At 44.6% G+C, this 15,632-nt stretch overlaps 1 protein-coding gene across 1 annotated transcript in view; it reads right to left on the bottom strand.

Annotated features, from left to right (window-relative positions):
- chd1 (chromodomain helicase DNA binding protein 1) overlaps positions 1 to 13,625 on the bottom strand; it is a 51,862-nt gene extending 38,237 nt beyond the window's left edge. The window contains exons 1-9 of the mRNA XM_083638637.1: positions 13,461 to 13,625; positions 11,710 to 11,833; positions 10,218 to 10,428; positions 9,684 to 9,791; positions 9,254 to 9,447; positions 5,878 to 6,149; positions 4,051 to 4,276; positions 1,885 to 1,985; positions 1,595 to 1,773 (exon numbers count right to left, since the gene is read on the bottom strand). Of these exons, the coding sequence (XP_083494763.1) occupies positions 1,595 to 1,773; positions 1,885 to 1,985; positions 4,051 to 4,276; positions 5,878 to 6,149; positions 9,254 to 9,447; positions 9,684 to 9,791; positions 10,218 to 10,428; positions 11,710 to 11,762 (1,344 nt within the window). The 5' untranslated portion in view covers positions 11,763 to 11,833; positions 13,461 to 13,625. The remainder of the gene's footprint in view (positions 1 to 1,594; positions 1,774 to 1,884; positions 1,986 to 4,050; positions 4,277 to 5,877; positions 6,150 to 9,253; positions 9,448 to 9,683; positions 9,792 to 10,217; positions 10,429 to 11,709; positions 11,834 to 13,460) is intronic.
- Between the last annotated feature and the right edge of the window lie 2,007 nt (positions 13,626 to 15,632).

Here is a 15,632-nt window from a genome sequence, read left to right as displayed (position 1 = left end):
ACAATTCTGAAGCAGGAAGTGACGTTCACTTTGCCTCTCTACTAGCTACGACCATTGTCATGCCTCCTTTTGGCCAGTGGGCGGGGACATTTAATCAGTTCATCCTTGGCCCTTGACCAGCCTGTCTACAAAGTCTTGTGGTGTGTTAACATGAATCTGTTACAAAGTTAGGTGGACTTCTGTGATTGGACACGCCCCCTTTTGGCCAGGGGGGAAAGTTAATCACTTCTAAGTTGACCCATGACCTGCTTTTCTGCCATGTTTCCTGCAAATTCGTTGAGAACCTTTTGAGATGTCCTCCTGACAGACAGACAAACGAGCTCAAAAACACAACCGCCCGCCAACAGAGGGAATGAATCACTGTTGTTTTTGTTATTTTTGATCATTTTACTTTTCATTGATTACTTGGATTGGTCTTTTTTTCCTTTTTGCCTGCTTTGTCAGCAGGATTAAGGAAAAACTACTGGGCCGACTTCCATCAAACTTGGTGAAAGGGTGTAAGAAAGAACCCGTACAGATCCAGATCAGACTCACCAACAAGCAATAATAGCATCAACGGTTGGCCTTGGCGGAGGTCTGCACGCTCAAGAGTGCCCTTCTAGAATGCTTCCGGTTATATCTGTTGAAATTCTCTTTAGATCCTGACAACTATCAATAAAGCAAATAAACTAGCAAACAACCTGTACTGAGTAGGCCTGTGAATCTTCACTGGCCGCACTATTCAATTACCATTCATCTGTCAACGATTCGATTGAATTCGATTCCACGATGCATCTCGATACAGCTCCAACAGTATTGCAGCTCCAATTATCAAATCCTCAATTTTCTGTACTATTACTGCACATGGCTAGTTTTTCATCAATTAATACAAGCGGTCAGATAAATATCAAGTCCCTTATTTACTTTAAAGTGCTTTAAAATCTGAATGTCAACAGAAATTTAAACAAACGATTCATCCGTCAACGATTCGATTCTAGGGATGTCAACGGTTAACCGTTAATCGATTAACCGTCGCTAACGTCGTTGTTCGGTTATTGCTGTCGGTCTATCAGTTAATATTAAAAAAAAAAAAAAAAAAAAAAAATTGTCTATTTACTCATTGAGCTCATGCCCAAACAAGGCGTGTCTATTTAGATGCTGAAATGTTAATGCTTTTTGTGTTAGAAATTCTAACACAAAAATAATTTGTGTTGAAATGTTGATGCTTTTTGTTAATGCTTGTTAATGCTTTTTGTGTTAGAAATTCTAACACAAAAAGCATTAACATTTCAGCATCTAAATAGACACGCCTTGTTTGGGCATGAGCTCATTGAGTAAATAGACAAAAAAAAAAAAAAAAAAATGTATATTAAAAAATTATGAATTAACCGATAGGTTAATCGATTATTAGCGTCGGTTAATCGAAAGTGAAATTAACCGAAAATTGACATCCCTATTCGATTCACACGTCCGCATCGCGATGCATCCATTATACGATTATTTTTGACACCCCTAGTACAGAGTAGACCCGACCCATGTGCTTTGGACAAAGGCCAAGCACTGAGAAGAGAGTTACCTTGCACTCTCTGAAGGGAAGCACTTAGAAGAGGGTTACCTTGCACTCTCTGAAGGGAATGGTCTTTGACTGGTTTCTGCTCATGTAGTCATCTATGCACTTCTGGAACTTCCTGCCGATCAGGGCTCCGTCCTCCCAGCTACACTCCGAGTACGGCAGGCCCTGCCACTTGCACAGGTAATCTGGGTAGCCGGCTGCCGACTTCTGGTTCGAATGCCCTGCTCAAAAGGGATTGCCAATTTAGTTATATGAACCCAAAAGCATAAAATCTGTCAATTGCTGCACACACACACACACACAAATGACCAGGCACACATGAGAAAACGCACCTATGATTCGCTCTACAAGTTGGTACTGAGAATGTAGATCGTCCATCAGCTCTTCTTGACAGTTGAAATACTCTATATCCTCTGGTGTTGCTGCCTTCAACCTGGTGAGAGAAGAATATGATAGTGAGCGAGGAAAACACATTCCTTTCCAAAAGCTACCTAGTCTCGGCTCCCTAGACAATTGGAAATCTCCGTCTACCAATCGTCTGGGAACCTGGGTCAAAAATAGCAGTTTGAACGGTGGCGAGAAGGACTGGTAACAAACCTACGTCCCTCTGTCACGTTAGTGCAAATGACGCTCTCCCCCCTCATATCCTCCGTAGTGAAACACAGAGAGACTCATATCCTCCGTAGTGAAACACAGAGAGACTCATATCCTCCGTAGTGAAACACAGAGAGACAGCTTTTCTAAACAGTCAAAATGGATGTGCCGAGCAACATTCCATCATTTGATTCCGTTTTATCCGTTAATAAGCACATAACTTGTGCGTGTCACTGCTTTCTGCAGGAAGGGCCACGCTAAAGTCTCTGGATTGGTTCGGCGATGCAAGTTTATTATGAACATAGCGCAGTACAAAACATAACACCTGACCCCGGCACTGTTTATTCAGTCTTAATATAGGCCTGCACGATATGAGAAAAATCTGCGATGTGCGATAACATTGTTCAATATAGCGATGACGATACGACTTTGCAATAAATAAACAGATATTAAAGTATGCATATTAGCTATACAGTTCCTATGTCTTTCTGCTTTAATAATGCTAACATAGTCCCCAAACATAGCCTATGCCCACTGAATAAAGAAATGAAATACACACTGACTCTAGCTGAAACTACACACAGCGTGTTTGGGCTTTGGCAGAGGGGCGGAGCGCACTGTTGCAAGGGAAAGGTGTACGCTGGATTTACAACACAAGACAAAATGATCAGATGCTGAGTGGCAACGCATGACGCATGTAAATAAAACCACTATGTTATTCATTGCGTTTCAGGCAGTCTTTGCGATGCGTTTATTGCGCATGTTCATATTGCGATGACGATGAAAATACGATTAAGGGCCTGTGTCCACCTAGCATCTTTTCCTCAGGTCCAGCGTCTTTTTTCAGTTGTTTCCAATGGGGGGAGAGCGTATGCGAGCGCACACGGACGTCTAGACAAAGTGCGCTGCACCCAGCGTCTGTTTTCAGAGCGCTCCGGCGTTTTTGTGCGCCGGCTCCCAGCTGAGAATAATTAAACTTTTCAGAAAGACGCTGGTGTCGGGTGCTCCTTTTCTGGCAACTAGTCATATGGAGAAACTATCGCAACAGAGACAGAAAGGCTCAATTGTGGGAGCAGATTGGCTAGACACTTAATATTGCTGGTGAGTGTTGTGCTTACTGCTTTTAATAGCGTAGCCTACCTGTGTTGTTAGCTTGCTAGCTGTCAGCTATCAAGCTGAACTAACGTTACTTTCAGACTGCTTCCTTGTTATATTGTGCGCCGAGATCAGCGCTTCCCAGCGCACTTCCAGCGTTTAACGTCGGAAAAAGACGCTAGGTGGACACAGGCCCTAATTGTGCAGCCCTTCCAACGTTGAGTGGAAGCATAGCTTGTATACTGTACTATGCAGTATAATACTGTATCCAGCCAAACCGCTCTGCTTCTACCAGATGGCATCTCTGTCCGCTCATCAACTACAGTCCACTCCCGCTAACACATGCTGGTTTGTTTACATCCGGACATTGGGGAGGGGGGGCTGTTAGTACCAGCATTGCACATTATTAATTGAAATATTCGTTTCACCGGATAGTACTTTGGTGCCGACTAGCGAGGGTAGCGGAAGTTTAAACTTTGAACCGACTAGTCGCGCAGATCCCTGTTACAGACAACAAAATTCCAGGACTTTCCAAACCTTTCAAGGATTTGACTAACTATGACTTTTCCACTGAGGTTTCCCATGAGCGACGGGACCCCTACAACTACTGACAAGGTGCCCTTGAACCAGACTGTGAGCCGCCCAGCTGCTCGTGTGGAACTGCTCAGTGATCAGCACTGTGGTACTGGACAGCTCCCACCGTGACTGTGAAGCATGCCGTTAGTGGGGAAATGGCATGGAGCACTGTGGCCGGCCGAGCCCTGGATAAAAGGAAGGTTAAGAGAGCTACTAAGTCTTTTCTGCCTCACCATTTCTTTTTCTCTTGCTCCTTCTTCTTGAAGTTATCCAGTTTCTTCATCCCCTTGACATTCTGGAGTTTGAGGGTGTCCTCGGTCTCCCAGGTGTTGTGGATGTGAGACCAGTTCTTCCACTTGATCAGATACTGGGTGTCACCAGCCTCTTTGCTGGGGTTGAAGTTGCCGTTTGGGTCCCCGTCTGCTTCTACAGCATATACTGTGGTGGTGCCTCCCGTTGCTGTGAGACAAATATTGCAAAACTGTGCCACTTTTTTTTTCCCTTCCCTAATTTTTCATGTAGAAAGGATATAAAAGGTTGAATTATCCTTGAAATGTAATTTAGGTACTCTGTAATCTGGGACTTCAATCTCAGAAAACATCCAAGTAAATGACAAAGAAAATACACAATAGACCCTTTTCACGGGGGCCATTTTGTGCCAAAAAGGCAGGGTAAACACAGGTGCAAGCAAAACACTAATGGGGGTTTCCAGCTTCCAATCATGGAAGTTGGAAACCCTCATTAGTGTTTTGCTTCCACCTGTGTTTCTCCTGCCTTTTCGACACAAAATGGCCACAGTGAAAAGGGTCTATAAGAGACAGTCATTGGGGGGGCTTTGGAATGCAAATTTCCAAGTGCTTCGCAATCTGTTCCATTTATATGGCGGATAGTAGCAGAACCCATTTAATTACCTAAATCACAACAAATCGTTAACTAATCATGTGATCTGGTGGTTTAATTACTGGCTCTATAGACAGTAGAGATGCAAGGTACAAGGGCATCTGCAACAGCAGACCTTATGGATAACTATAGTGCAATGTATTCCACTCTTCATTGTTACAGCAGGCTGATGACTCTTGTATCTAATGTGTCAGAGGCAACATGAATAGAGAGGCAAAGTGACCGCCTACTTCCTGCTTCAGCACTGTACCAGAGATTTTCATCCGCCATTTATTTTCCCATACACATTTCGTAAAATGCGTATAAAAATAGTTTTACTGGTTGTAAACCAAACCGTACAGATATAATTTTAGAAACAGGAGAGATCACATAACATTTCACTGGGACCAAAACATTTAAAAAAATGCGCGTTAAAATAGCGTTAGCTGAACCGTTTGGTTCGACGAAGTACAACTATTTTATAAGCATTTTACGAAATGTCTATGGGAAAATAAATGGCGGATGGTACAGTGCTGAAGCGGGAAGTGACGTTCCACTTTGCCTCTCTATACAAATAGTCTATAATGAAATGCAGACAGGGTTCCCACACCCTCTTGAACATCAAATTCAATGACTTTTCAAGGACTTTCAAGGCCCAATTACCCAAAGGCAAGGAGCCAACATGGCAGTTTTGAATCGAGGTTCATTACTGTTACAACACTGAGAATTCTCATAATAAGAAACTAGCAGCAGCTCACAGACTATTAAAACGAGAGCGGTTTGAATGTGTCGACACTTCTCAACTGTGCTGTGTTAGTTGCAATTGCAAATGACAGAAATCCCCTGTTAGATGTATTTTGGGATTTTTATGAACATATTTTTAACAATAGCCAAAAACAATGTAAATTCCAAAACACACTGTTACATCCAAACCTTTTCCAGGCCTGGAAAACAGTTTTTCAAATTCCATAACTTTTCCAGGAATTTCATGACCGTGGGAACCCTGGATGCAGATATGTGTGATTTATTATTACTGTATTATTATCATTATTAATATTATTATTGTTAATCCCATTGCTCTATACCCCTCCCACATATTAATGCAATGTGGTCTCCAACCTGCACCATGCTCTTTAAACTGAGTGGCTGACAACATGGGTCTCGGTTAGCGTGTCCCTCACCTCCTCTCCTTCCTATCCTGCTCTCCATCACTCTCTCCAGGGTTTCAAACTCGTCCTCCTCGGGCTGGGGAACGTCTTCGCCCAGCACCTCCACCAGGTCGTCCGAGTCCGTCTTCAGCTCCTCGTCCTCCTTGTAGCTGACGTTGACGGTGGCCTGCCGCCGTGGCCCAGCCGAAGCAGCCTTCTTGTAGTCGTCCTCGTCGTCAGAAGACGATCCCTTCTGGGCCTTCTTTCTCTGGGCACTACTTTTCTTTCCGTTTCGGGCGTTCATCCTAAACAGGCGATAAGAAGAGGTGAGGGGTCACTCTGTGCGAGAAAACAGGACAAATGATGAACACCCAATGGCTGAAGTGACTGACTATTAGGAAGGGAATTTGATCTGAAGAATCAACACCTATCTTTCCATGCAGGATTAAAGGTACATTCAGCGATGTTTTTGTATTGAAATAAGTGTTAAATGGCTCTATATTCTGACAGCAATCACTGAAATAGACTGTTTGGGCAGTGACTTGAAACCCCCAACCCCCTGCTATCCTCCATCTTTCTCCTGTAGTCCTGCATGCAGGGCGGACGTATCTCCACAACCGTAAGTCGTAGAGACTCGCGGATGGCGGCGTTGGATTCGGGGTGAAAAAATACATGAAGTCCTTTAGTTGGTTTTTTCTCTCTGATTAGATAGTTTGAGGTCGGCGCCAATTTGTATCCAATCAGAGAAAAGTTGGACATTTTCTGGGAAAGGTAAGGTCGGATCTCGATGCCTATACAGGACTATGTATTTTTTCACCCCGAATCCAACGCCGCCATCTCTGAGTCTCTATAGCCCTTTTCCCACATGCGCTTTGTACCGCAAAATGACCGGTACGTGGTCTAATGCCTGCATGTGAGAAAGGCGCCGTGCCGGTATAAGCGCGACCCCGTCGTCCCCGACATTTCACCAGTTTCGACCCAGTCAGAAGAGCGGTATGCTCTTAAGGAGACGCAAGTGGAAACGGTTCCAGTCATTTTCCGCGACAGCGGTCCTTCAATCATGGGCGAGGAGTAGCCTACACACGTTGCTTAATGTTCCAGCGGGCATAATCTAATCATTCGCGCACATTAAAGCAAACTGGCGAAATGATCTTGTGATAGCCTAATAAGAGCAGTATGTCAGCTTGCTGATTTCCGAAGGCAACCCCGGACACATCAAACAAAGCCAGTCTGTAAAAAGTGCTTCAACGCGACGCAGGTGAACGGATAAACATCGAACCAGCAACTATTTCTCTCAGACACGGATCCCAACTTCTTCAAAGTGCATCAACTAATCATTCGCGCACATCAAAGCAAACTACTTCCACATTTCGCTTGTGCATTTGCTGTGTCATTCGCTGTGTCTGTCCGTGGCTGCTGCTCTCGAGCAGAGAGGGGAGGGGGAAATCGGCTGTGTTGATTACGCTGGCGGCTTGACGCTGCTCTTAAGTCAAACGAGTGTGATTTATTGTGTAACAACTGACAAGCGAACTTATTTCGAGTTTTGCCGACCCCCCAAATAAGCTCCCCCCTCCCCCCGCCCCCCCAACATACAGGAAAATTCGCTGATAGATTCCCACATGCGCGAGCCGAAGTGTGAAGGGAAATGTCCGATATTGACTTACAGGTAATTTTCCGGTACGCATGTGGGAAAAGGGCTTATGAGTTACGGTTGCGGAGATACCTCCGCCCTGCATGCAGGACTACAGGAGAGAGATAGAGGACAGCGGGGGGGTTGGGGGTTTCAAGTCACTGACCAAACACTCTATTTCAGTGATTGCTGTCAGAATACAGAGCCATTTAACACTTATTTTAACACAAAAACATCGCTGAATGTACCTTTAACTGTGTTCTTTAACCTGCTTACTAATACTCCGGTAACCTGGTTTTGGGTAAATGCATGTAAACATCACAACCATAGACAAATAACCCAGGTAAACTCATACCCTCATATTTATGAGCAAGCTGGTTCAAATACATGGCCAAATCCCATATTAAAACAGGTTACTGTGGCATGGCAACATCTTACTCCTTTCACTTTTGGTTTTTGCCATCTGTGCAAACTCAGACTTGCTCAGCAATACAGCCACATTTTGTTATTCACAAAATAAAAACGTGGCAGCAGGCGATACTTTTTTTTTTTGGAGGGGCTGATTCGACGAGCAATTTTGTGAGAATGTCCAATCATTGATCTAAATATCAATTGAAATGACACATTTGACCATGACTTTCTGCTAACTGCTGCTTGTGTCAAACTACTACTAAAAGTGCACAGAAAGCATTAACAGTGAGCTTTCAACCAGGCACTGTTAGGGCTTTCACACCGGCAGGGCTCCGTGCCGGTTCCGGTTCCAGAACCCTAATCTGAACTGGCCGGCGCGTTCAGACCGAAAAAATAATTGGTTCGGAACCTGAAAAGTTGGTTCTCAGCGGAACCAAAAAATAGTTGGTTTTCCTTGGGAACCGTGACATCATCAGTGGGCGTGTCTCATTCTAGGCTGTGAAAACGAGCAGGAAGGAGAAGAAGGCAGTGACAACACAGAGAAAAATAATTTGCAGTGGTCTCCTGAGGAAACCAAATGTTTAGTGGAGATTTGGGCATCTACCGAATCTCAAGAAAAGCTAGAAAGCAGTACAAGAAAGAGCAAGTCGTATGCCGAACTTGCAGAAGAGAGGGCCAAGGCTGGGTTCACTCGAACGCCAGACCAAATAATTAATAAACTTTAAAAAAAAAATGAAGGACTACCGAATAATGTCCTCCCACTTTGGTTCCGCTTAAACTGGTGTGAACACGGGCTGGTTCGCCAGAAAGCACCAAGGTTCTGAGACTCCAGAACGGAGCCAGAGCCAGAACCAGAACCGTGTCTGTCTGAAAGCGGTATCAGTGGCACACTATACTTAAAGGATGGCTTTACTGATAATCAACCCACTTTGTGTCATTAATAATCTAGCCTTAACGAGCCTTAATGACTTGCAGCTGGCGGGGGCGGGGTTTCTGCAGGAGCATTTTGCTCCATGAGGAAAACAGAGAGAGAAGGTAAACACTACCCATGTGCTTATATTACCCAGATGATTAGTGATACAAAGTGGGCTGATTATCGGTAAAGCAATCCATACCACTACTGTGCTATCAAAGCAGGCCGGGGAATATTATGCTAACTGGTTTATTCATAGCAACAGGGAGACTTCAGGATATCAAGGATTCATGTCAACAGATTAACCTGAGGATTTTAACAAGAGTATGGACAGAAGCTGGGTGACTCAGGCATGCAAGTCAACATAGCCAGTGTCTTTGGAGACCATACTGAAATGTTGGTGGCTTGAGGTGATACACAGCTAAGCAGCTATAAAAGGCCACCTATCGGCTTACTTGGTTGGAGGCTTTCTGCTTTTGACTTTGTGACTGGGCTCATAATCGGACGCGGTCTCATCACTGTTGTTGTCCTCTGCTGATGAGTCCGATCCAGAATCACTCCCGGACCCAGATCCAGAGTCTGACGAGCCGGAGTTCCTTCTCCTCTTGGATCCACTTGAGGAGTCTGAATCATCGCTGCTTGATGAGTCCTGTAAAAAGATTTGTCATCAAGGTTCAGTGTTGGGATGTTCATGAATAAGCATTGTGTGACCCTCAGGTGGGCACCTCCCATTACAGATGACAAATAACATAAATCAATCAATCAGTCAGTCAGTCAATCAATCAATCAATAAAAATGTCAATTGCATTTCAACTACCTGCTACAGACATCCTTTGGGTTTTTATGTATTGAGGATCAACGTTAAACAACCAAAGAGCTACTAACCTCGTCAGATCCACTATTTGAAGAGCTTTGTCGCTGATGCTGGAGTTGCTGCTTCCTGAGCATAGCTGACCGTTGCACTGCTAAGATACTCGGGTTGGACTTCCAGAACTGCAATCAATAGAAATAGATATCAATAGAAATCAATAGATATCGGCTGCATTAGGGAGGCACGATATCGGCACCGGCTCGAAACGAACATTTAAGCCGATCTGACAGGGCCGATAAAATGACGCTTTAACGATCTCCAAATGCTCCATTTACACCTGGTTTTTAAATGCGACCTGTATCCATTCCAGATAAGCTATCTGGATACAGGTCGCATTTAAAAACCAGGTGTAAATGGGGTGAAAGAGATCTGCACACAATGTGAGCCAGACTGCCTCCAGATGTGGTCAGGCAGATCTGATCACATCCTGATCATAATGCATTTACACCTTTGCTTTAACATGCATTTTTCCTTATCCAGGTAACATCCAGATAACTTATCCAGATACCGCTCACATTTAGAAACCAGGTGTTAACGCATTTCCCTACCTCAGCTCCGTCAATTTTGGACTTATTTGGTGGTTCAATGATCTTCTCCTTGGATTTCTCCGAGTCAGAATCTGACTGGCTGCCCGAGTCTGAGCCACTTCCTGAGTTGCTGCTCCCTGATTGGCTGCTGCTGCTGCTGCTGCTGGAACTGGAGCCTGAGCCTGTCCCAGACGCAGAGCCCGATCCAGAACCGGACTCATCATCAGAGTTACTGTGAACATGGAAACACACACAACACAAGCACATGTATTCAGACACTTGAACAACGGCAGCAACTGCTTCTGTTTATGTCGAAGAGTCATGATTCTCAATGGTTCTCAATGTTGACCATAATAAAACTGTGTCGTATGAATGTGACAGATGGCACAACGAGGTTTCAAAGTCCTGAGAAAGATTTGTCGGCTTAGAGGAAGATCTGCACAGGTGAGAATGATGAGGTAGTGTATTTCCTTGTTCCTAAAAACAATACAAAGTAGGCGTGTATCTGGTGTCCATAAAAGAGATAGGGGCCCTAGTCTGCACAGTATTCATGGAATCAGCAGATTTTCAGATTCAGAGAATGAACATAGGTTGCTTCACAGATCATAGTAATAATACTAGTAAATCAATGTCTTCTGGGCTCAATTCTCTAGAAATATTTTTGATAAATTAACAGTTGTATCAGCTTGTAAATCATCCATCGCCTAATGTAAAGAATCCTATTGTGTCAATAACCTGACTGTGGCAATGTTGAACAAACTTTTCCTTATTCCATTAAAGGGATAGTTAGTTGTTTTTTTATGTGGGTTGTATTGGGTACTTCCCGACAGTTACCGTCAGTGTACTACATGCAGTAGAATGCGACCAGAAAACAGAAAAAGCTACTGCTCAGTCACCTGGCGTAATCCAAGTCTCTACAAGCCCTGAGATGCCAAGTTGACTTGAAAACGCATCATTTACACCCTGTTTTTAGCTGAAATCTGCACTGTAGCCAGTTGCTCGAGGAAGAAATCGAGCATGCCCGGCTGTACATATGGCTATATTTCAACTAAAAACAGGGTGTAAATTACGTCTTTTCAAGTCAACTTGGCATCGCAGGGCTTGTGGAGACTTGGATTACGCCAGGTGAGCAGTATGGAAGCATTTTATGTTTTGTTTCTGTTGTTTCCTACGTTTTTGCTCGTGACCCTGTTCACACTCAGTAGACAGCTCTACTTGCTTGACGCGGCCAGTCTCCATTTCTCCAAACTGGGATGGCGCTGGCTGCATTCTACTGCATGTACCGGTAGTCCACTGACTGTCGGCGATGGCATGTACCTCATACAACCACACATCAAAAAATCAAAACTATCCCTTTAAAGGTAGGCTAATATCTCAATGTTCTTCACTACATGTTGTGTGTGATCCAAGTACAAATACAACAGTTCAGATAGTCAACTACTGAACACACGCAAGCTTACATTTGAGCTGACAGTTGAAATAAAAAAAACTTCCCAAGATAAAGTTTGATTACCTTGATTCTCCACTGCTGTTGCTTACACTTTCGTCTTCACTGCGCCCAGCCATGTTTAAATCCAAAATATATACGTCCCAACAATAAATAATCTGTTGCGTGTCTTATCCTACACACAGTTAACCTGCAAAAGAGAATACACATTACATGAGAAAATAGCATCCAATAAATACATAATAAGTCTGTTTTTTGCACCAAAGTTTTAATTTCACTTAAATTATGGTTTCCCACCTGTCTATATGGCCATAAACAGTGGAGTTGCAAGAAATGGCCAACTTGCTAAAATCAACTAAAACGAGCAAAATAACACACCGTTGAAGTGCAAGCCACCTGCTGGAAGATAATTATATTTTAGGTTCAGTAAAACTCTTCTCTGGCCAAGTATGAGTGGCATGTTCATCAAAACGGAACAATTGGCTTTAAAACTGTTTTGCAAATAACGTCACTCAATAAAAATGTCACGTTACATTCCATTCAATAGTGTAAAATGTAAATCCTTAAACATCAATTGTGCTCGGGGACATGTTTCAGTTCTTAGATATATTTTAACTTTATCTCGGGAAATGTTAAACACGTTATTGTTGTGGACATTTAGCACTGTTAAAGTAGCGTACAGCGTAGTGACTGTTTATTCCCTGGCTGGGCGCAGACAGAGGCCCGCTGCGGCCTGCACAGAGCGTGTTTTCACTTCCAAACAAAGCTCCACACAGCCGCTCTCTCAACACTAACATCACCACATCCACAGTCACCTGTCCAACACGGGCCTCAAAACCCTGACAACATGGACAGTCTGATGTCAAACCACGGTCTATTCGCTTGAGGTTGACATCCAGATTTACGAGTGTGGCTAGTAATGTTTGTCCTATAGCTTGCTCGCTAGTGTCACCAGCTAACGACGCAAGCTACTGGCTATTGGCGGGGTAGCTGTAATATATGCAAACAAGCAGCGCGGTCGTTAGCCTTAACGCTAGTTCAATCACAGGCCAGATGGACAACAAACGAGGGCAACACATTCACGTTACTAGTAGTAGCAGAAGCTAGCTGACTTTACTGCTGATGGAGAAAAGTTTGGCGTGCGGTTTGCTGTGGGCAATGTTTGCTAGCCTGTGTTCAAGCTAGAAACCCTAACACTGTTAAAAAAATACGTTCTATACACCGCTGGCGTAATTCCACGGCACTAGCCAAAAACAATGGGAAAATATATGGACTGACGTTATCCGTTGTGTTTTTACTTGCACATTAGCCTTCTGAGCTAAGAAACGTTACAGTAAACACGAGTTGACAGGCATCAGGGATGCTAGCCCGACGTAACTGAGCAGGTCGAGCGAGGAGAGCTTTGCAGCGTGAGGCTACCTAGCATGCTAGCACGGCAGCTAACCAAATGATCAAACTTTAAGTGATTTCGAACAGTAACGTTAAACCATCGGACTGCTCACTTTACGGTTGCAATCAATACTCAGCTTTAAATAGTCACCGATACTTCGTGGGAGTACCTTTACAAACAGTTAGCCACCGCATGTATGCGCTCAACTCGTTTAATTTCCATTATTTTACACCGAAAACGCAAACTAGCTAAGCGTTAGCACTCTTCCTTCTTGTTTTCATCCGCCGCTCACTTTCCATGGCTGCTTGACGGTGTCAACACGTAACGTTAGCCTGGTTGCTCTCTGAGCCAGGGGGGCAGGTAATTAAGGTGTAACGTTATATATACTATAATTATAAGTCGTTAACGTGATGTTATTATAGGTTACCTTAGAACTCAGATGAACTGCCTCTCTGAATCCAGCGATCCTTTTCCCCCCTTTATTTTCTTTGGCTAGCAGCTAGCTTAGGGATAGCCACCTAGCTAGCTAGCTAACTCCCAGCCAGGGAGAGCAGCCCCGAACGCTTCAGCTCGCTTGAATTGATGCAGTGTTTCTTGATGTGGCTCCCCCCAAACAAAACAAAAAAAATGTGTACGTATGGTCCCCTTTGGTTTCCCCTGATGTAAACAAAGTCTAGCGCTCGTCGTTCAGTCCCGATTGAATCCCGATGCTGGCATTTCAACAGCGGCTACTCCGACAACCGGCCTCCGCCATGACGCCGTCAGTCGGGTTCACTTCACTAGGAAACCCCGGGCAGTGACGTCACAACGATGCTCTCTACACTACAACACCATGGAACATCACATTTTATTTTTAGACAAGTATATTCATAAATGCTAATTTGCCCTACCAACTCCTTACTACGGATTTCAACAAAGACATTGAATAATAAAACGACAGTTTACCCCCACACCATGCAAGAAGGGTGTAATGTTATGGGAGCCCCGGGTTGGTTGGCACACTTTTTGCTCTCTGCAACATTTCTCTTGCACAATTTATGTTCTAAAATTCTAACCAGTACTAGCAATTGTAAGGTTAAGATCTCAGCTACAAATAGATATAGACTAGAATCTAGAATGATGTCCACGACTGTTTTCTAAAATTATAGCGATCAAAGTCATGTGCACTTGTGCCAACCAGTCCCAATGGTGGTACAGATTATCGGGTTGGTTGCAGTGCCCCCTCGCAACGGAGGGAGTGTGGGAAGCGCTGTGATTGTCAGACCTCTCTGGATGACAAGAGTGTAGATCAAACCGGCATCAACCGTACCGAATGCTTTGGCATTTTTAACACTGCACCAGAAGGTGAAAGACGGTCAGTCAGACAATGAGAATGTTGGTGCGTAATCACAGAGGAGATGGAGACGGATGCGTTTAGAAAACACTTCTGCAGACCTAATGCAACCCCCAAACCTCATCGGATTAATTGGTTGAAGTTGACGATGAACTTCAAGAAAATGAAAAAAATAACCTTGAGATAACATAACCCCCCCCGCAAAAAAAGTAACTAAGTAACTTTTACTCTGAGTACATTTTAATAAATGAGCTGCTATTTACTTTTACACACATGACACATCGATTTTTTTAAACTAGCAAATGTACTTTCTCCAGGTGCAGGGAGATACAGTAGTCTGGCAAGCGAGAATACAATGCACACAGATCTGTGTTTTGATCGTAAGCACCTACTTCAGTCGCCTGTCAATTACACACATCACGTGGGAATGTCATGTTAATTTGCATACTGTAACGTGTTTGGGTAATCCAGGTATTACCTGTATGTGATGTGCAACCTAAGTGTCTGGATCGCAGCTAGGAACTGATGTGTGTGGGTGTGTTCCTAGGGGGAAGGGGATGTATGTGACCAGCGGCCGGGGCGGAGGCCAGTCAGGCCAGGGTGGGCGAGCTGACCGGGTGGTTTAGAGCTAGCAGCGAAGCTAGCTGCTAGGAGCGTGTATTGTGAAGACAAGAATAAAGAGCCTGTACCAACTTCAAGTCTCCAGTTCCTTGGACGAATACCCAATTCGTTACATTGGTGCCAGACAGTAAAGCGGTAACGCCTCTGATTCGGCCGAGAGGGGAGAGGGTGAGAAGGAACGGCAAAAGAGACGGGTGGTGCGGCTTTTTGGCTCTAGAAACTAGCGCTAGTAAGTTAGCTACCAGGGGTGCTAACTGCTAACTGCTAGCTGCAACCACGTGCGATGGTGCGCGGAGAATCAAGTATCTCCGGAGAATGGCCATCGGTGAACGGGAGGAAAGGAGAGCTGACGGCGGGGATCAGCTCGATGCTGGCGGGCATGGAGGCCCGTGTGTTGAGAGAGGTCGGACGGCTGGTGCAAGAGACTCCTGCCTGGGCGGTGGAGGTGATGCGGGCGCTGCGAGAAGTCATGCAGCGGGTGGACTTGATGAGCGCGGAGGTAATGCAGCGGGGAGAGCGGCCGGAAGAGCCACGAAAGAGACTGTGTTGGACCTGCAGAGAGCCGGGCCACGTGGCGAGGTGGTGCCGATGCGGTTCCGGGAGACGGACCGGGTATGCGGGACAACGACATGGACAGCAGGGAGC

The sequence above is a fragment of the Poromitra crassiceps genome (genome assembly GCF_964638095.1).
Source record: "Poromitra crassiceps genome assembly, chromosome: 6".
Taxonomy (NCBI): domain Eukaryota; kingdom Metazoa; phylum Chordata; class Actinopteri; order Beryciformes; family Melamphaidae; genus Poromitra; species Poromitra crassiceps.
The sequence above is the reverse complement of the archived record's forward strand: the minus strand, read 5'-3'. Positions and strand labels throughout refer to the sequence as shown.